This window comes from Oryx dammah, unplaced genomic scaffold (assembly GCF_014754425.2).
Source record: "Oryx dammah isolate SB20612 unplaced genomic scaffold, SCBI_Odam_1.1 HiC_scaffold_29, whole genome shotgun sequence".
Lineage (NCBI taxonomy): Eukaryota > Metazoa > Chordata > Mammalia > Artiodactyla > Bovidae > Oryx > Oryx dammah.
Genome location: NW_024070213.1, coordinates 54,175,406 through 54,197,350, shown reverse-complemented (window position 1 = coordinate 54,197,350; position 21,945 = coordinate 54,175,406). Strand labels below are relative to the sequence as shown.

Here is a 21,945-nt window from a genome sequence, read left to right as displayed (position 1 = left end):
CCTTCAAAACCATTCAGTAAAAATCATTTTACTTTGTAAACAAGTTTAATTGAATGGTAGTATATTCAAAATAGTCTCCATTAGGGAATGCTATAGGATATGTCATTCAAATTAAACATTTCAAGCACTAGTGATTCTACTATTTCTAAATTGGATTTTATCTCAACCCAGGGTTCTCACTTGCTAACATTTTCCCTTATGAACCCGAATAGGTCAGGTAGTAAATCCAGATCTCTGATCCCAGAGCACAGACCCTTGTTCCCTACCACACTGTCTCTCAGACCTTTGATATTTCTGGTCTAGTCTCATAAACAAATTATGCATTTATATTTTTATTCTAGAGATTAAAAACAAAACAAAACCTCTGTTCAAGGTTATAAATAATCTGAGCAGCAGACCGAAGGACACAGTAGTATCTTTAACACATTTCTAAAAGTGCCATCCATTCTTAGTGGTAGCTAGCAATTCTCCACCTGATCAACACGCAACATTAAAAAGGAGACTCCTAATAAGGAGACGTTCCCCTGCACCCTGACTAATAATGAGGGTTGGGCTGCATGTTTCCACTTTTTTCCTGTCTAGAATCACCCTCTGAGTTCTTGCACTGGAGGTATACTAATTTCCTCCCCAATTCAAAACAACCATATACATGAGGACAGTTAATATCTTCTAATGTCAGAATTGTTCTACTTTGTTTTAAAGTCACAGGAATTTAGAATTCATCTAGCTAATGCTCTTATTTTAACGTAACACTTTAACATTTAGACCAAGAGTTTATCCACAAAGTAAGAGCAAAATTTGGAAAATATATAAATATAGGTTATTAAGGGCCTTAAGTGTATTCTCTGAAAACAGAATAAATAATGATTCTCTAACCCAGTGGTTCTTAATGTGCTTCACTTATAATTCCCTTGGAGAATCTGGTGGAAAGCTATGAACCTTCTTCCTAGAGAAATAAGCACATACACACACACAGTCGCATACAACCCCAGAAAGTACACTGTACTTCAGCACTCTGAAACCTGTTCATAGACTCTTGGTTGAGAACGTTGACCAAGCATTCAAATTCAACCCAACTGGTACAGTTTTTACACAAAAAGACAAAACTGATGACATTAGTTATATATGTTTCAAGTACTTAACGATCCACACTTCTCTTCCCTGTGATCAAGGCATAAATTAAGACCACAGAAGAATGTACTTTTGTGTAAGCTGCAACAGACTGAACCCTCAACCTGTGTCACATTGAGAGAATGATCCCATAGAGTAAACTAATCGATTTTAAAACAGGGAGAAAAGAAGAAAACCATAAATAGCTTGATGGACTAAAATTCAGAAGGCAAAATCATGGTTTTAGATATTCATGAATTTTAAATTTGTGGCTTTTAGTCTTCTGCTTAATAAGTATTTGCTTCTTAGATGATTCACAGCATTTAAGTTACAGTAGCCTAAAGGGGTAGCTTAAAAGTGGTATGTACTAAGGAAAATACATGCTTTCTTTGGAGAACTCATATATGAAATGTTCTTTTTCTGTGGAAAAAAAATTCTAAGGAAATTAACTGTCAGATCCCTAATAATAGCACCACATTTAATAAGCAGCATAGTAATTAAATGCATAAGCATACAAGAATTTAACTTACATTCCCTTTTAAAGATAAAAAACATCCTTTACAGTTTTAAGATCTACTCTCTTAGCAACTTCCAAATACTAAATAGAGTATTGGTAACTATAGTTGCTATGCTATACATTACATCCCAGGACTAGTGTATTTTATGACTGGACATGTATACCTTTTGACTCTTCCTTAATAAAGTTTAAGCATAATTACACTTTAAATGCTTATAGGCTATCCTTTCTACACTTCATGTGGGTATTGGCAGTTTGAGAAAACTACCAGAGTTCTTTATATTAACAAATTATAGTTTCTTCTCCTAGAAACATTAGTGCAAAACTTCTGAATGGTGTTTTTGGAATTCTTTAATTAATTTAGTTTTTCATTTCAAAGAGATACTAGGGTTACTATTAATCTCAAGAGCAGACTGGTGAAGATATTGGCTTGTCCTTTCCTTTTGTTTTTCAAACTCCTTGTATGTCAAGCATTGGCAAGATGTGAAACCTAAAAAAAAAACAAGTACAGTTGGAAAAGCAAGTTAAAAAAAGAAAATCATGAAAATGTACCTATTCAAACTGGTGTTAGGTTGGACTTTTTTCCTCAAATATGGTCGATGACATTACTTATATTTTCTTTGCTTCAGAGTAATACTGTTTCTTTACATGTGCTCTATACTTTAGCAAAACATACCTTGTCTTATTTTACATACATCGTTTGATTTTATTTCCAAAATAAGTCCATGACATAGGAGAACCAATGTCCTACTATTCTAGTTTCAAGTGGAATACACTGGAATTTAAATGACATGACTCACAAATTGAAGGTGAAGGGGAGGAAAAAGTTTTCCTTGACTTTCTTAGGGTCCCTGGCTAGGTCTGAGAAGTAAACTGATAAATATAAAAACTGGAGAAAAAGCATACAAATGTATTTAATAAGTTTTATGTGACATAGAAGCCTTCATAAGGAAATGACTCAAAGAAACCGACCTTCATACTTTATGCTAGGTTTGATGAAGAACTGGAGAAGGAAATGGCAACCCACTCCTGTACTCTTCCCCTGGGAAATCCCATGGCTACAGTTCACAGGGTCGCAAAGAGCCAGACATGACTGAGCGACTTCACTTTCTTTTCTTTGATGAAGAATACACAGTCCCAGAAGAATGTGACAGGGTAAGGTATGAGGTAATTGTAATAAACTGGGAAAAGTTAGCAAAGCCTGTTTGTTCAGATTCTTCTTGACTTCTCTTTGCCTTAGGAGATAAGGATAGTCCTTTGCTCCTGGTGTAGAGAGGGCATCTTTCATATGAAGGTGTTACAGCCTATTTCAGGGGGAAATGGCAAGAGGGGAGTAGGTCAGAGCAACCCTCCTGCTTCTGCCATTTTCTCAAACTCTTTCAGCTTAAAATATTCAATGTCATGTGCCATGTTTTGGGGTAATGTGTCCTGAACCATCAGAAGCACGTAAAAAACATGAACAAAGAATTTCATGAATGCGAGCAGTCTTTTTAGCATGGCCCTGTGAGCTGTCCTGGAGAAGGCAATGGCACCCCACTCCAGTACTCTTGCCTGGAAAATCCCATGGATGGAGGAGCCTGGTGGGCTGCAGTCCATGGGGCTGCCAAGAGTTGGACACGACTGAGCGACTTCTCTTTCACTTTTCACTTTCACACATTGCAGAAGGAAACGGCAACCCACTCCAGTGTTCTTGCCTGGAGAATCCCAGGGATGGTGGAGCCTGGTGGGCTGCCGTCTACGGGGTCACATAGAGTCGGGCACGACTGAAGCAACTTAGCAGCGGCAGTGAGCTGTCTTAGCATGTACAGTCAACTAAGCCTCTCTCTATGCTGATCTACAGGTGGGGACACCTTAGTCTCCAGACACAGCAAAGCAATTCTCAATCACTGTTAACTTCTGAAATCCTACAGCCCATTAATATTAAGTTTTGTGGGTTTTTTTTTTTCTTTTTCTATTTTCACTATAATGGCCTTTGCTTAAACACACATGGTGACACCCTGGAATTACATTGCCTCTGAAAACTTAAAATCTTACACCTAACTCTCTGTTCAGAATCTACTGTCCTTCAAATAATAATATAATAATAGCTTACAATGAATGTTTACATATATCAAACCTTTTGTACTTTTTCTCACTAAATCTTCAATGTTCTAAGGTGTAGAGTTGTTGGCATTATTATTATCCCTGCCTTATCAAAGAAACAAAGCTTGGACCACATGGCTGAGCTAAGGTCTGAACCTGAGATCGCCCCACTCCCAGGGTTTGGAGTCTCTATACTATACCATACTGCCTTTTGCCCGGTTACAACTCACATCAATCTCAGAACATGAAAACCTGCCATGCCATTTTTCTTTGTTCATCATCTTTTTTCCATCAGAGACATATCTGATCATCTGAACCACTTTCTCAGTCAGTTGATTTTAAATGTTTCTGATATCAAATATTTATCCCTGTCTTTATAATCAAGACAGCACAGGTAAAGCCCTATAATAGGAAAAAGCTTGGCTTGTTTGAGATTCCATATTATAAATACCCCCATCTGGAAGCAGCAATGAGATACAGAAAGTATTTACCTTTTTAGAAGAAAGGTAATCAAACAGAGGGCTTCCAAAAAGAACTAGAGAAGAACTTACTCTAGAGATATTAAAAAATAACCTTAATGTAACCACCTTTTATAGCATTATACATTTATTACATACTCACCCTTGGTTCCCTTCCAGCTTTTGTGACTCTAACAGTCACTTAATGATACAGAAAGAATAAGTCTGAGTCAATACCTGATATGGCATCTGGATCTTCTCCATGCAGAAGCTTCTTAAATTTCTTACTAACCATATCCAATAAAGTAACTGATGTCTACATAAAAACAGATATTTTCAAGTTTCTAATATGAATTTTTCTAGCCAGTAATCTAATACAGGGGGCTTCCCTGGTGGCTCAGACGGTAAAGAATCAGCCTGCAATGCAAGAGACCCGGGTTTGATCCTTGGGTTGGAACGATTCTCTGGAGAAGGGACTGGCAAAAAAATCTCAGTTTTTTTGACCAGTGGGTAGGGGAAGAGGATTACAGATGGGGAAAGGGGGTGGGTAGCAGAAGGCCTCTGAGTTATAAAGGGTATATAAATACTTGAAACTTTTTTAGAATTCTTAAAATTCTATTTTCTACTTCCACATATGTGGTATATCTGAAACTAGGTTAACCAATCATTAGTACAGTGCTCTACTATAATAAAAATTATTTGTACTTCCATAACAGCACTGGACTAGATAATCTTGCACTGTAATCACACGATCTATATGTAAATAGTAGCTCTAAAATACGTAATAATATTCTCTTAAAATAGATATATACTCTTTTTCCAGTCTTAGTTATCACACAAAGGAAATCCCGGATTACAGCATGTATCTGGGGTAAAAAAAAATCCCTCAGCTAACATTGTTATAGAGGGTAGACCTACCAATGTTGAACCTCATATCCACATAGCTCCTTTATCTTGAGCCCCAAGGTAGATACCTTTCCATTAGCTTCTATTGTCCTGAAAATTTTCAAACATGAAGCCATCCCCATCAATTCATTCTGTCATGCAACAAAAATTTAGTGAGTGATTTCTATGTGCCAGGACAGTTCTAGGTGATAAATAAGCACATCAAGTCTGAACTCATGGAATTTGCAGTCTCAGACATGACAGCACATGAGATAAAGACAATTTCAAAAATCAGCAAATATATAATTTCAGGTAGTGATAAGTGCCATTAAGAAAGATAAAGCAGGATACAAAGCTAGAGTGAAGAAGATGGGTAGCTATCTTAGTTAGAGAAGATAGAAAGATACCCCTCTTAGTTACTGAGAGGCTTTCATTTTGAGCAGAGGGCTGAAGTGATGTGAAAGAGTGAGACCATAAAAAGACTGAAGAGAAAATGTCCCAGACATACCCAAGACAGCACAAGTAAAGCCCTGTAACAGGGAAAAGCTTGGCTTGCTTGAGATCCCGTATTATAAATACCCCCATCTCCATTTCCCTGAAATACTTCGTCCCCTGATCTCCAGAAACCAGTCATTGACGTCAGTTCTCCCTGCTTCCTGAATTCCGTACCAGCATACCCTCCAGCCCATGTCAAGTTCCTTCTCCCTTTCAGTCCTGCTACAAAATTTGAACTAGTATCTTTCTTTATGACATTGCTAGTTCTGACATGAGGGGGAGGTAAAAAATCCTTTCTAACTTCTCAACCATATGTAGCAAAGAGGAGAATTCATTTACCTAGAGGAGGAGGCAGAGTGAGAAGAAAGTGGAGATGCTAAGTGGTAAGGAAGAGGAGGAGAGAAAACATTCTTTCTAAATTCCTGGTTGGATCTTTTTATAAGTAAGGAATAAACATGAATTATGGTTTAGTGACTGTAGAATTAAACATTTATGTAACCACTGCCCTAATCTCTAAGGAAATGACAACCCACTCCAGTGTTCTTGCCTGGAGAATCCCAGGGACAGCGGAGCCTGGTAGGCTGCCGTGTGTGGGGTTGCACAGAGTCGGACACGACTGAAGTGACTTAGCAGCATGATGAAAAATGAGGTGCAGAGTAACAACTGATTTTTAAATGAGCTTTAGAATATATTTCATTCAAAAGTCATAAAAGCGGGACTGCTTCTATTGTATATACTTAGTACCACATTTTTCTCTGAAATGATGGAAAGAAACTTCAGTTAAGGGTGAGAGAACTGTTACAAAGCTCAAACCAATGTATTTCTAATGACATGAGATAAATTTTTTACACACAAAAAAACTGAGACGGGAACAATTTGTTTTAAATATATCCACACTCCCTCAAACTCCCTTCCCATCCAGTTGAGAAGGGAATATTTCTTTATAGAGACTTTGGAGAAATAATGCCACTAAAAGTACCAGTGTCTGGTACTAAAATATAGTAGTGAGGCTAAAAGGTAATCTTTTTATAAGATTACCTTAGAAAAAAGTAATCTTTTTTCTTATGTTAGGAAAAAAATCTTTTTAAAGATCTTTTTCAAAATATATCAAGAATTTGACAATGGCTCACTAACTCTATTGCTACTCCTTTGTTTCAATTCACCACATTTCTTGCCCAGATTATTACAATAGCATCCTAAAAGATTTTTCTGCTTCCTTCCTTCCCCCTTTATAATCTGTCCACAACACAAAACCCAGTTGTCTTCATAAATATCAGTCAGATGAGCCCACTGTTGTGCTCAAAACCTCTCAGGATTCCCCACTTTATTCCAAGGACAGGCAAAGTCTCTCCAATGGTCTACAAAGCCCACCTCCTCTCTGACCTCATCTCACACTACTCTCCCCTCTGCTTACCACTTCCTTGCTCTTGTTCCTCAGCACCCAGCAAGCATCACCTCCAAGGCCTCTGCTCTAGGAACCATTTTTTTCTGCCCCAAACCAACCCCCCAACCCTCATGGCCATTTAATTGACTGTCCTCATGCCACTATGTTCAAATCTCACTTTCCCAGTGAGCCCAACCTTGGCCACACCATTTAATACCATAAGCTCCTACTAACCCCCACCCTGGCACCTCAAAATTCCCTAAAACTGCTCTTTTTTTTCCTATAGCATTTGTTGCTTTTGATCAAACTGTATGATGATAAATTATTAGGTGTGTTTTTATTTTTGTCTGCGCCACATAGCCTGTGGAATCCAAGGACTGAACCTGGGTCCCTGAAGCAAAAGTGAAAAAGAGCCTGCATCTTTGTGTTTTTTTTGCTAATGTGTTCCAAGTACCTAAGACAGAGCCTGGCACATAGTAATGCAGCAGAAATAGGTTGAAGAAATTAATCAGTGTACTTGTAAATATCAACTAAATACCAACGTTGTTTTGAATCTGCTTCCTTCTCTTTAGTGGGCGAGGGGAGAGAGCATTCCTTCAATCTTTGCCCATTATAGGTACTCAGTAAATCATTTATTAAGTGAATTCTTTGCTTTTTCATATGACACAAATAGCTTAGTAATAAGTGTGTGCAGGCAAAATGCCAGACATACCTTGAAGAGCTCATAGTGGAGCTCCAGTAGGAACAAGACTAATTGTCCTGGCTGTACTTTTACTAATGACTTGGATTGCAAAACTGCTTTGGCAAGAGTTTTCAGGACCACCATTTTGTTATCAAATTGTAAACAAAAAGATTCATTAGCTTGAATTGGTTTTAAACGAAATAAATAGAAGGTTTTAAAACTGTTGTTGCAATTTTTTTCACCTTTTTTTGTAACTTGTTGGCATTAGTTTCTGATGCAATTGCCATGGAAGTAATAGCCATTGTAATTCTTCTCTAATGTTGGGACAACAACAATCTTAGATATAGTTGTGTTGCTTCAAGTGCTTCTGTTCTTTTTTCATTCTCTGTTACATGGGTTTACAAAGAAGACAAAGCAAGGGGAAAAAATAAATGCAGATTATACTACTTAGCAGTCAATTAAAATGCTGTGATGCTGTATTTGGTTTGCAGATTCATTTTTACATTTGAAAAGTTTTTATTATAAAATATTTCAAACATATAGGAAATTATCTATATAATATGCCAAACACATGCATAATTATATCCAGCGCTGTCAAACATTAATTTCTTTTTTTTTTTTTTGGCTGCATGCCACAGCCTGTGGGATCTTAGTTCCCCAACCAGAATCAAACCCGCACCCTCTGCACTGGAAGCGGAGTCTTAATCACTGGACCACCAGAGAAGTCCCCTTAATTTGTTTTTAATGTGAAATTATATGGCCACCTAGATAGCTAAAAAAAGACATGATATGTCACTCAATTTTTATTTTACTAAAAGGTCACCAAATTAGTACATCAGAAATTAATATTTATAGACACCTCAATTTTCTAGTCCCGTGAAAGTGAAAAGTGAAAGTGAAAGTTGCTCAGTCATGTCCAACTCTTTGCGACTGTATAGTCCATGGAAGTCTCCAGGCCAGAATATTGGAGTGGGTAGCCTTTCCCTTCTCCAGGGGATCTTCCCAACCCAGGTATTGAACCCAGGTCTCCAGCATTGAAGGTGGATTCTTTACCAGGTGAGCCACAAGGGAAGCCCCTCTCTAGTCCTATAGTGTATCAAAATATTTCTTAGAATGTCCCTATGATAGAATTACCTTAGATCTAATTCCTATACTACATTATTACATTAGACATTATAATTTACATGACAGGGAAAAAGTGAAAAAAAAATGAAAAAAGAACTCTATGAGGGAATTTGCTGGTGATCTAGTTGTTAGGACTCGGTGCTCACTGACAGGTCCCTTGGTTTCGTCTGTGGTGGGGAAACTAAGATTACATAAGCCATGGTCTCTGGGGAAAAAAAGACTCCATGAAGTAATTTGATACCATAGAAAAAAAATATTAAAATGCAACATTCAGGGAATTCCATGGTGGTCCAGTGGTTAGGAATCCATTTTTCTACTGCAAGGTGCATGGGTTCAGTCCCTTCTTGGGGAACTAAGATCCTACCTGCTGCAGACCAGAGCCAAAAAAAGCAATACTCATATAATACATATAATTTTCCACAACTCGTATCTTCAGGTTTTATTATTATGCAATAACTGAAGTTTAAACATCACTTAACTAAAAGTTCAATAATTCCTGAATAAATACCAATATACTCATCAGTTAATAAGCAGCCTCTCTCCTGATTTGGAAAACTCAGCAGTGGCCACAAGACTGGAAAAGATCAGTTTTCATTCCAACCCCAAAGAAAGGCAATGCCAAAGAATGCTCAGACTACTCCACAATTGCACTCATCTCACATGCTAGTAAAGTAATGCTCAAAATTCTCTAAGCCAGGCTTCAGCAATATGTAAACCATAAACTTCCAGATGTTCAAGCTGGTTTTAGAAAAGACAGAGGAACCAGAGATCATATTGCCAACATCTGCTGGATCATTGAAAAAGCAAGAGAGTTCTAGAAAAACATCTATTTCTGCTTTATTGACTATGCCAAAGCCTTTGACTGTGTGGATCACAATAAACTGTGGAAAATTCTAAAAGAGATGGGAATACCAGACCACCTGACCTGCCTCCTCAGAAACCTATATGCAGGTCAGGAAGCAACAGTTAGAACTGGACATGGAACAACAGACTGGTTCCAAATAGGAAAAGGAGTACGTCAAGGCTGTATATTGTCACCCTGCTGATTTAACTTATATGCAGAGTACATCATGAGAAACGCTGGGCTTTTCTCAGAATAAGCACAAGCTGGAATCAAGATTGCCAGGAGAAATATCAATAACCTCAGATATGCAGATGACACCACCCTTATGGCAGAAAGTGAAAAACTAAAGAGCCTCTTGATGAAAGAGGAGAGTGAAAAAGTTGGCTTGAAGCTCAACATTCAGAAAACTAAAAAAAAAAGAAAGAAAGAAAGAAAGAAAACTAAGATCATGGCATCCAGTCCCATCACTTCATGGCAGATAGATGGGGAAACAGTGGAAACAGTGACTGACTATTTTTTGGGGCACCAAAATCACTGCAGATGATGATTGCAGCCATGAAATTAAAAGACACTTACTCCTTGGAAGGAAAGTTATGACCAACCTAGACAGCATATTAAAAACCAGAGACATCACTTTGCCAACAAAGGTCCAAGGCTATGATTTTTCCAGTGGTCATGTATAGATGTGAGAGTTGGAACATAAAGAAAGCTGAGTGCCGAAGAATTGATGCTTTTGAACTGTGGGGTTGGAGAAGACTCTTGAGAGTCCCTTGGACTGCAGGGAGATCCAACCAGTCCATCCTAAAGGAAATCAGTCCTGGGTGTTCATTGGAAGGACTGATATTGAAGCTGAAACTCCAATATTTTGGCCACCTGATGCCAAGAACTGACTCATTTGAAAAGACCCTGATTCTGGGAAAGATTGAGGGCAGGAGAAGAGGACAAAAGAGGCTGAGATGGTTGGATGGCATCACTGACTCTATGGACATGAGTTTGGGTGGACTCCAGGAGTTGGTGATGGACAGGGAGGCCTGGCGGGCTGCAGTTCATGGGGTCGCAAAGAGTCAGTCATGAATGAGTGACTGAACTCCTGAACTCCTGATTATAATATTTTACTATGACATCAAAGAGTAACTTTTTCTGTGTATTCAGTCTTGTCTTTTCGTTTCTGTGTTGTACTAACTGCTGGCCAACAGTAACTATTAACTAATCAGGAAAATATTCCAAGCATTCAATTGCTGCATTAATTAAGCCAGTTATCAATCCTGGAGGTAAAAAAAACAAAATAAATCAATGGTTGACATTGTCATTTATCTACCTAAAACATTCTTTGATAAAGCATAATGAAATCTAGCTTATAATTAACAATCTAAAAAAAAAACAACTAGAAAATCTTTTCAGTAATTTTTGCTGGATGACTGAGGGAGTAAATGAGAAGGAACAGATTTTTCCTTGCTAGATACCACCATACTTTTCTCTACCTTGACTTTCAGGGAATTATAATATCTGGGGGCCACTGTTTCATCATTTGTTTCTACCTTTGTTAGATTTTGTGGAGAAGAGTTCATTTGTACTGTTCTATTCCATTGGTGGTTCCTCTCTTATTCCCCACTCTGATCATTAGGTGCATATGGTTGTATTATTATTTGAAAATAAGATACTAAATGCTTTCCCATCAAGATGCACTGTTTAAATCCCACTGCACACTCTTTTCCCCTTTTTATCTCCCAACCCCAATAGATAAGAAATTTAGGAGACTTCAGTGATTGTCCAGTGGCTAAGATTCTTCACTTCCAGTGCAGGGGGACTGCTTTGGATCCCTGGTCAGGGAACTAGATCCCACATGCTGCAACTAAAGATCGTGCATGCTGCAAGAAATATCAAACATCCCTTGTGCTGCAGCTAAGATCCTGCACAGTCATATATATGTATTTAAAAGTCTCTGAATTCAGTATTTCTTTATAAAACAAAAGAAATTTAAGATTCTTTCACTCCCCCCTCCCTTCAGTGATGACTTTGGAAGGCCTATAATTCCCCCTTCTCTGCATCTGCCACCTTCCCAGCCCCAGATTTTGCTGAGATATGTTCAGTTCAGTTCAGTTCAGTCGCTCAGTCATGTCCGACTCTTTGCGACCCCATGAATCGCAGCACACCAGGCCTCCCTGTCCATCACCAACTCCCGGAGTTCACTCATACTCACGTCCATCGAGTCCGTGATGCCATCCAGCCATCTCATCCTTGGTCGTCCCCTTCTCCTCTTTCCCCAAATTCCTCCCAGCATCAGAGTCTTTTCCAATGAGTCAACTCTTCACATGAGGTGGCCAAAGTATCGGAGTTTCAGCTTTAGCATCAGTCCTTCCAGTGAACACCCAGGACTGATCTCCTTTAGGATGTACTGGTTGGATCTCCTTGCAGTCCAAGGGACTCATTTGAAAAGACCCTGATGCTGGGAAAGATTGAGGGTGGGAGAAGAGGATGACAGAGGCTGAGATGGTTGGATGGCATCACTAACTCAATGGACAGAAGTCTGAGTAGACTCCAGGAGTTGGTGATGGACAGGGAGGCCTGGCGTGCTGCGGTTCATGGGGTCAGAAAGAGTCAGACACGACTGAATGATTGAACTGAACTGACTCATGTGGACTTAAGTTTGGAATCACCTCTCTGTCTAGTTAAGTGTTTGCGATAACAAGATCTTCCTCTCTATTTAATTGAAGAAATTGAATTTAACTAGAGGTTCCAAAATACTTTCCAAGAATGGAAAGTGAATCAATTGAAGAATACATAACAATGTGTGTTGTTTTCAAACATCTTCCACAGCTGAGAAAGAAAAATAATATAACTATCAGACTAATAAATAACATTTCAACCAGTATTATAAAATTCTATTTCCAGCAATACAAAAGCATTAACATAATATAATGGATAAATTTAATGCTGGGATAATTAAATTGGCTAAATTACAGTTTTTCTTTTCAAGATTGACCTTTAAATAGACATCAGGGTTATTAGTCATATTACTTTTCTTTTCTGGTTATGTTAATTATAAAGTGATATTATCTAGCTTTTAAGGAGTATTATCAATAGGTTAATTCCAGATATAAAAAGCTATTGGTCTTGCTTATAAATTATTTTGCACATCTGAGAGAATGAAATGACTAATTATTTACAATTTTATTTAAAGCAGGGATAGTTGTAGTTAAATTGTTTTTAAATTCAAATATAGTATTAGGTTAATTTTAACTTGGGTTTCTGGTCATTTATGTGAAGAGTTAATAAAGTTTTTTTTTATTATTCTAAGCATTGGATCATTATTAATATTATGTTTTTCTTTAAATGAAAGAAAATTACAGAAGCTAAAGCTACAGTAAATCTCAAGCATTGGATCATCATTAATATTATGTTTTTCTTTAAATGAAAGAAAATTACAGAAGCTAAAGCTACAGTAAATCTCTTGCAGAGCTTTACTGCCAATCATTGTTGTTCAGTCAGGAAGTCATGTCTGACTCTTTGCGACCCCATGGTTGCCCTCTGTTCTTCCCAGTAGCATACTGGACATCTCCCAACCTGGGGGGTTCATCTTCCAGTGCCATATCTTTTTGCCTTTTCATACTGTTCATGGGGTTCTTGTAGCAAGAATACTGGAGTGGTTTGCCATTTCCTCCTCCACTGGACCATGTTTTGTCAGAACTCTTCACTATAAACCTGTCCATCCTGAGTGGCCCTGTATGGCCTGGCTCATAGCTTCATTGAGTTATGTAAGCCTCTTCGCCATGACAAGGCTGTTATCTATAAAAGGGTACTGCCAATAGCCTATGCATTAAATTTGGATCATAGCCATGATTTGTCTGGTTATTTTAAACAGAATTTTGAATAGAATTAACTTGTTTAAAAATGGGAGATTTCATATAAAATTCTTGGTTTCTCTTTTAAAGTATCATAAGATCTCATAACACTGGGCTTGAATTAATACCTGACCAAAGTTAGCTTATGTAAATTAGTGGCTACCCTATTTGCACTGACATGTCATTTCCAGCTCACCACAAACCCCACCACTTCCTACTGTATCCCAAACAGTGAAGTTGATTGTCAGCCACCATTTTCATGGTATCATGCTATTGGTTTTGCTACAGTAGAAATTAATTTCCCTAGAGTTATATCTCTGTCTTAAGCAGGAAAAGGAAAAACAGCCAATGGGACCATTGCTTGACAAATCCCATGAACAGAGGAGCCTAGTGGGGTCGCAAAAGAGTCAGACACAACTTAGAGACTAAACAACAAGGGCTATGCATTTCAAGCAAAGTGACAATATACAGCTTTCTTACATGTTTGAAAATGAAATACACACTCTTTGATCTGCCTGGCTCCTAAAGGCCTCTGAGTTTGCTACTGCTGAGTTACTGACCAAAAATAAGTAAAGACCTGAGGTCATTTGTTATTGTTCAGGCTGTAAGTCGTGTCTGACTCTTTGTGACCGCATGAACTGCAGCACGCCAGGCTTCCCTGTCCTTCACTATCTCCCAGAGTTTGCTCAAACTCATGTCCACTGAATCAGTGATGCCATCCAACCATCTCATCTTCTGTTGCCACCTCCTCTTGCCCTCAAACTTTCCCAGCATCAGGGTCTTTTCCAGTGAGTCAACTTTAGCATCAGGTGGCCAAAGTATTGGCACTTCAGCTTCAGCAACTGTCCTTCCAGTGAATATTCAAGGTTTGATTTCTTTTAGAGTGGACTGGTTTGATCTCCTTGCTGTCCAAAGGACTCTCAAGAGTCTTCTCCAGCACCACAGTTGGAAAGTATCAGTTTGTCAGTGCTCAGCCTTCTTTATGGTACAACTCTCACATCCATACATGACTACTGGAAAAACCATAGTTTTGACTAGATGGACCTTTGTCAGCAAAATGATGTCTCTGCTTTTTAATACACTGTCTAGGTTTGTCATAGCTATTCTTCCAAGGAGCAAGCACCTTTTAATTTCGTGGCTATAGTCACTGTCTGCATTGATTTTGGAGCCCAAGAGAATGAAAACTGACACTGTTTCCACAATTTCCCCATCTACTTGCCATGAAGTGATAGAACCAGATGCCAGATCTTAGTTTTTTGAATGTTGAGTTTCAAGCCAGCTTTTTCACTCTTCTCTTTCACCTTCATCAAGAGGCTCTTTAGTTCCTCTTCACTTTCTGCCACTAAAGTGGTATCATCTGCATATCTCAGGTTGTTGATATTTCTCCTGGCAATCTTGAGTCCAGCTTATGATTTATTCAGCCCAGCATTTCGCATGATGTACTCTGCATATAAATTAAGTAAGCAGAGTGACAATATACAGCCTTGATGTAATCCTTTCCCAATTTTGAACCAGTCTGTTGTTCCATGTCTAGTTCTAACTGCTGCTTCTTGTCCTACATACAGGTTTTTCAGGAAAAAAATAGCCTCTAATCAATCAGTCCATATTTGTTAATACCAACCTTTGGGCATAGCACTGAATCAAGTGCTAGAAAAAGATATATATAACAATAATGACCCTTCAGCAGCCATCCATAGGTGAGGAGGAAAGGACAGCCACACATGAAATGGATGAAGGAAAAGTTTATCAAGTTGCCAAGAAGCATGAATAGATTCTTACGAATAAATCCAAAAGTAGAAAAAAGACTATTCAGCAATAGCATCAAGACAGAATATCCATTTATTCAACAAACATTTTGAGGCCTATTTTGTATTAGACACTCTTCTAGGTTCCAGGTACATAGTGGTAACTAAAACACGCAAAATTCTTGCCTTAATGGAGCTTATAGTCTACAGGGAAGAGGGAGGCAGACAATAAATAACAAAAAGTAAAATACGTCTGTGTCAGTTTGTATTAAGTTCTCTGGAGAGAAATGAAGGGAAAAAGGAGATCAGACTACACTCTGGGATTAGTGTTGTGATTTTAAATAAGAGGTTGGGAATTATCATCAGGAAGATGATATTTAAGCAAAGACCTGAAGGAGAGGGAGCAGAGAAATGTGCATGTCTAGATATACTAGCCAAGTGCAGAGCTGATAAACAGAATAGCTAGCTCCATGTGAGGAAATTAAGACTCAAGAAGGATGTTGTGGCAACACATAGAGTCACCACCATATTCTTAATGGCGCATTTCTTATCCAATCATCTCTGTGCTGGGTGAAGGGGATACAAGGGGACACACTTTGCATTTGAAGAGCATACAATCCATCCAGCATTTAGGATAGCCTAAACACAAACATATGTACATATGAGTGTATGTGTATATATGTATAAATAAAAAGAAAATTTTTATAAAATGAGGAGGCAGTATATGAGCCATTCATTCACTAAGTGTTACGTACCAACAGCTAAGCACTGGGCCATTCAACAGGAGATAAAATGGTGAACAAAGATGAAGACTGTCCCTAAGTACCTCACACTCCAGTAGGAAACAAAGACAAGTCAACAGGCAATTTCATTCAGTGTGTAAATGTTTTGGTGGGAGAAGTACAGTGTGTTCAGTAGGAATCACACTTCGCTTTGGCTGAGGAAAACTTTGTACAATTTATTCTTCTGGAAGTCAAGTAAAACTGATGAATAGTGGAATTGCTCTAGCCGATCTGAACATTCCCCTCAGGAGAGAGGGTGAGTGCCTGCATCTTTAGAATCCCTAACATTTCTAAAATATATTTCAAAAATGTTAGTATATTAGCTTCAAAATATTAGTCATTATATTTTTTTATATTTCTAATACATTTTACAGGTGTTATCAGAAAGAAACACCTGTAAAAAATAAACAAATCTCAGTAAAGAAACACATCTCACCTGTAAAAAGTAAAGAAATCTCAGCAAAGGTTCACCTTGACTCTACTAGTCACACAAATGCAATTTGCAAGAAGCCTGCAGTCCTGGCTTTAACACTGCTGGCAGAATTTTCGACTCAATTCAAGTGAAGTAGGTTTCTCAGTTTTGGGGGAATTAAGAAATGACCTTTTTCAAAAACAAAGAAAAGAAGAACTCGATAGTTTTATTTCTCGGCTGACATTTATACAGGTGTATTGCCAACTGCATACCTTTAGTCAGCCATATTTTTCCAAATAGAAAGTAGCTTAGATTTTCTTGTGGGCCAGCTAATTATTTAATTTTATAAAACCAGACAGTTTTATATGTGTTGATACATCTGAGGGGGTGTTTTTGTGCTTGAGGATCACAGAATAGTCAGATTTCAGTGGATAATAACAACAAAAAAGCTCCAACCATGCCTGATTTCTTAGAATTTAGAGAAACTTCCAAATGCATTTTTCCAAAAATTTTGGTATGAAAATTTTTTAAAGTGAAATTTTTTTACTCATTAGATATAAGAACAATCAATTTTAAAGTTAGTTCTCTTTTGCAAGCCCTTTTACAAAACAAAAAAACAAACAAAAAAAAACCCTACTTTAGTGAGATTTAGTAGATTTAAGACTTTCAAAGATAAAGACACTTGTTATTAGTAACTTATGAAAGAGTACTTCTTTCAAAACTATGTTTTATTAGAAAGAACAACTAAAATAGGTTCTCTGTTTCTCTATTCTGAAGGCTTACAGGTTCAGTTGGGACAAAGAGCAAACATACCATCTACATATATTTCAGCTGTACCCATTTAATAGTTTACAATACTTTGTTGCAACAATAATGATAAGACACTGGGTAAAAGTATGGAAATCTAGGTGTGAGTCCTTTTTAAAAATTTATTTATTTTACTGTGTCAAGTCTTAGTTGCAGCACATCAGATCTTCTGGTACACCATGCAGCCCACAGGCTTAGTTCCTCAAAGGCATGTGAGATCCGAGTTCCCCGACAAGGGATTGAACCCCCATCCCCTAAAGTGCAAGGTGGATTCTCAACCACTGAACCACCAGGGAAGTTCCCAGGTCTGAGTCTTGATGCCATTAGTTAACTGGAGAAACTTTGCAAGTTATCTAACTCAGTTTCCTTGTCTACAAAATAAATAGTCTAAACTAAAATAGAGGTTCCCAGACTTGGCTGATTTTTGTTTTAACATAAAGTCTCCTCTTTTAGGGGATTCCCTGGAAGTTCAGTGGTCAGAACTCAGAACTTTTACTGCCGTGAAAGTGAAAGTCGCTCAGTTGTGTCCGACTTTTTGCATGGATAGTCCATGGAATTCTCCAGGCCAAAATACTGGAGTACGTAGCCGTTCCCTTCTCCAGGGAATCTTCCTAACTCAGGGATCGAACCCAGGTCTCCCGCACTGCAGGTGGATTCTTTATCAGCTGAGTCACCAGGTAAGCCATGACCCAGGTGCAATCCCTGGTAGGGGAAGTAAGATCCCACAAGATACACAGTACAGCCAAAAATATCTCCTTTTTTAAAATGCAAAACTTAATAATTACTGTTTTGTAACAATGTTTCAAATATCTGGCTAAACACAAAATGTTAAAACTAAAGATATTTCTATTTTCACCTAACATTTTTTGTTAAATATGTTATTCATAGAAGAGTATATAAATGCATGTGAACCATTTAAAGTATTTGGGAGACAAATGCAAGAAAAAGAAGAGACATAAACCCTATTTTCCTTTTTAGAAAATTAATAGATGTCTGTAAAACTGAAAAAAACATGAAGCAGCAGTATAAGCATGACATTTAGAGACATGAGATACATTTATAACATACATGGATTACAATATAGAGAATTGTAAACGGTTGTCTTTGGAGAGGGGCAAACGCGTGAGACGGAGAAGGCAATGACAACCTACTCCAATGACAGAGGAGCCTGGTGGGCTGCAGTCCATGGGGTTGCAAAGAGTCGGACACGACTGAGCGACTTCACTTTCACTTTCATGCATTGGAGAAGGAAATGGCAACCCACTCCAGTATTCTTGCCTGAAGAATCCCAGGGATGGGGGAGCCTGGTGGGCTGCTGTCTTTGGGGTCGCACAGAGTCGGACACGACTGAAGCGACTTAGCAGCAGCAGCAGCAGCAAATGCATGAGAGGAGAAGGGTAGGAAACTTATTTTTTGATGAGAAAATCTGTAGGACTACTTTAATGTTTTATATTATGTATATGTATAACAAAGATACAAATAAAAATGTTTTTAAAAGTACATAAGAGTGTCATCTTTCTTTCCCTTACCATGTCTTATTTATTTATCCTTTTGAGTCTGTTTCCCCAACTATAAAATGAAAGTTCTACCCTCACTTTACAGGTCTATTGTTAAATTATAGGTAACAAATATAAAATGGATTAACAAGTTACTTGGCCCAGAGAAAGGCCCAACAAATGAAAATTACTTTTATAAGCATCTTCACTGATAAATTATATCCATCTTTAGTTAGGAATTTCTTTTTATTTTTGTTTAGTCACTAAGCTGTGTCTGATTCTTTGCAATCCCATGGATTGCAGCTTGTCAGGCTTCCCTGTTCTTCACTATCTCCTGGAGTTTGCTCAAACTCATGTCCACTGAATTGGTGATGCTATCTAACCATCGCATCCTCTGTTATCCCCTTTTCCTGCTGCCTTCAATCTTTCCCAGCATCAGGGTGTGTGACACCCTTTCAAATGTGTCAACTCTTTCTATCAGGTGGTCAGAGGATTGAAGCTTCAGCTTCAGCATCAGTCCTTCCAATGAATATTCAAGGTTGATGTACTTTAGGATTGACTGGTTTGATCTCCTTGCTGTCCAACGGACTCTTGAGAGTTCTCCAGCACCACAATTTGAAAGCATCAAGGCTTCAGCACTCAACCTTCCTTATGGTCCGACTCTTACATCCATACATGACTACTGGAAAAACCATAGCTTTGACTGTACAGACCTTTGTCAGCCAGGTGATGTCTCTGTTTTTCAATATATTATTTAGGTTTGTCATAGATTCCCTTGAAGCAAGTGTCCTTTAATTTCATGGCTTGAGTCACCATCCACAGTGATTTTGGAGCCCAAGAAAATGAAATCTGTCAGTTTCCACTTTCCCCGCATCTGTTTGCCATGAAGTGATGGGATCTGATGCCATGATCTTTGGTTTCTGAATGTCAAGTATTAAGCTAGTGTTTTCACTCCTCTTTCACCTTCATCAAGAGGCTCTTTAGTTCCTCTTTGCTTTCTGCCATTAGGGTGGTGTCATGGTGCATATCTGAGGTTACTTATATTAATGCTTCTTGACCTGCATACAGGTTTCTCCAGAGACAGGTAAGGTATCCCATATCCTCATGGGAAAATGATGAGACAAGTTTTTCTTTTTCACTCATAATAGGTAAAAATCGAATTTTTGTTGGCTCCTCTTTTTCAGCCTGTCCTCTAAATATTCATCTTTCTCAGAGTTTTCTTCTAGTTCCTCTTCTCTTCTCATTTGCACCCTTTCTTTGGGCACCATGCATTTCTCTTCTCACACTCATCCTAGTATTGTTGATAACTTTTGCTCCTCCAGTGTGCAAATCATGCTTGTTTTGCTTCTGTCATGGTTTGACCACACGCAGAATAGTATGTAACCACTGTGAATTGTGATTGCATCCCTCCTAACTGCCCTGGGCATGGGGCTCTTCTTTCCACTGTTAAGTGGCATTATTAGCACAAAACCACAAATAGATGAAATATTGGGGAGGGAAGGACAAATTCCTCGATGGCTCATAAAAAAATCTGCCTGCAGTGCAGAAGATTTGGGTTGGATCACTGGGTTGGGAAGGCTCTCTAAATGAGACAATGGCAACCTACTCCAGTATTCTTGCATGGAGAATCCCATGGAGAGAGGAGCTTGGTGGGGCTACAGTCTGTAGTGTTGCAAAGAGTTGGACATGACTGAACAACTGAACATACAGAGCATTTACAGAGCCGTGAAACTATTCTGTATAATACTGTAATGGTGGAACAGTCATCAGACATTTGTCAAAACCCACATCATAATATACACCACCAAGAGTGAACACTAATGTAAATCATAGGCTTTGAGTGATAATGATATGTCAATGTAAGTGCATGGATTATAGCAAACAACCGCTCCGGTGTAGGGTGTTGATAGTGGGGGAGGATGTGTATATATGGGAATTCCCTGTACTTTCTGTTCAATTTTTCTGTGAACCTAACAATGTTCTAAAAAAGTAAGGTCTATTTTAAAAAGTCAGTTCTTCCTTAAAAGTTCTGAAAAGAACTAGTGGAAACTGAAATTACCTTTTGAAAGTGGGAGAACAGGTTTGTCAACTGTGATGCTTATAGGTAAAGCCAGACTCCCACTCATTGTGTCAATAAATTCCTCAGTTCTTTCCTCACCAATCTCTTGTGCTAGAGGATTTGAAATCATTTCATCTTCTGGTCAGTTGAAAGAAACAATATGTGAATTTCTCTATTATATATAGGACCAATATTTCAAATATGCATTTAAATTTACTTATTAAAACTTACTTATACAGTTCCTATTTTCAAAAAGATGTTAGGCAGCTTACAGTAAAAGATACAAGTAATAAATTTTTAGATAATAGAATATCACCAAAAGAGGATGTTAGGATTGTAAATAAACAGAAAAATACATATGTTAATTCTAAAGTTATCATGGTTTCTATAACAGAGTAGAAGACTTTTGCTCTAGTTTCCATAACTTTGACTTTATCTACGTTGGTTAAGTCACTTTTCAAAAACGAGGAAGCACACAATTCATCAGAGGAGATAAAGTTTTTCCTGGTATAAATTCTGAAGTATTTATGTGATCATTTCCTCATAACCGTTTTAGAGCAAATGCAGAAATAGATTAATTTATATGACTATTTCTTTTATTAATTTCTGAAAAAACTTGAAAGTAGAATATTTAAGGTCAATGAAGACTGTTCTGCCAGCATCTAAACACAAAATACTACAATATCTTGGTTAACACTAACCTTAAATGTTTCTTTGCTTTTATTTCATCAGTTAACCCAGTCTCAGAATTCTTTTTTCTTTTGCAAAAAACATAAGATGATTTATTGCCTAGAAACCTGTAGAGTCTATTGTTTGAACCTTCAAATTCCAATTCCTTTTCATTTTTGAATAGCTTCGTTCCTACTGGTTCAAATACTTTATGGTTCATTAGAACTTGGCAAAGACCAACTCCTTTAAGACGAGAGATGTCATTACTACTTAGGCACATATTTTGCCTAAGATGACTTAATACTGCATTGACAACATAGGAACCGGTAAAAGTCTTTTATGTTTGTAAATGCTGCTTCCTTCTTTATTTCCACTTGAGTCTGAAGGGAGTAAATAATACCATCCCATAGCTGAGTAGCTCGAAAGGGACCAGAGCATCATGAAAAAAAATTTAAACATATGTTTCTAGCAAGTTTAGATTACACAAAAATATGTAAGTTTTTTTTGCAACCTTATGCTTTTTTATGTCATATCTGCTGCCAATGCCTTTC

The 21,945-nt window shown here is 37.8% G+C and overlaps 1 protein-coding gene across 1 annotated transcript; it reads right to left on the bottom strand.

Moving 5' to 3' along the window:
• Window positions 1-1,941: 1,941 nt before the first annotated feature.
• DEPDC4 (DEP domain containing 4) lies at window positions 1,942-20,855 on the bottom strand. Its single transcript, XM_040234911.1, is given in 11 exon segments — window positions 1,942-2,117; window positions 4,405-4,483; window positions 7,644-7,773; window positions 7,860-7,998; window position 8,293; window positions 9,218-9,273; window positions 10,671-10,830; window positions 10,832-10,847; window positions 12,214-12,304; window positions 12,307-12,399; window positions 20,726-20,855. Coding segments are annotated over 11 exon segments (1,071 nt in total).
• Between the last annotated feature and the right edge of the window lie 1,090 nt (window positions 20,856-21,945).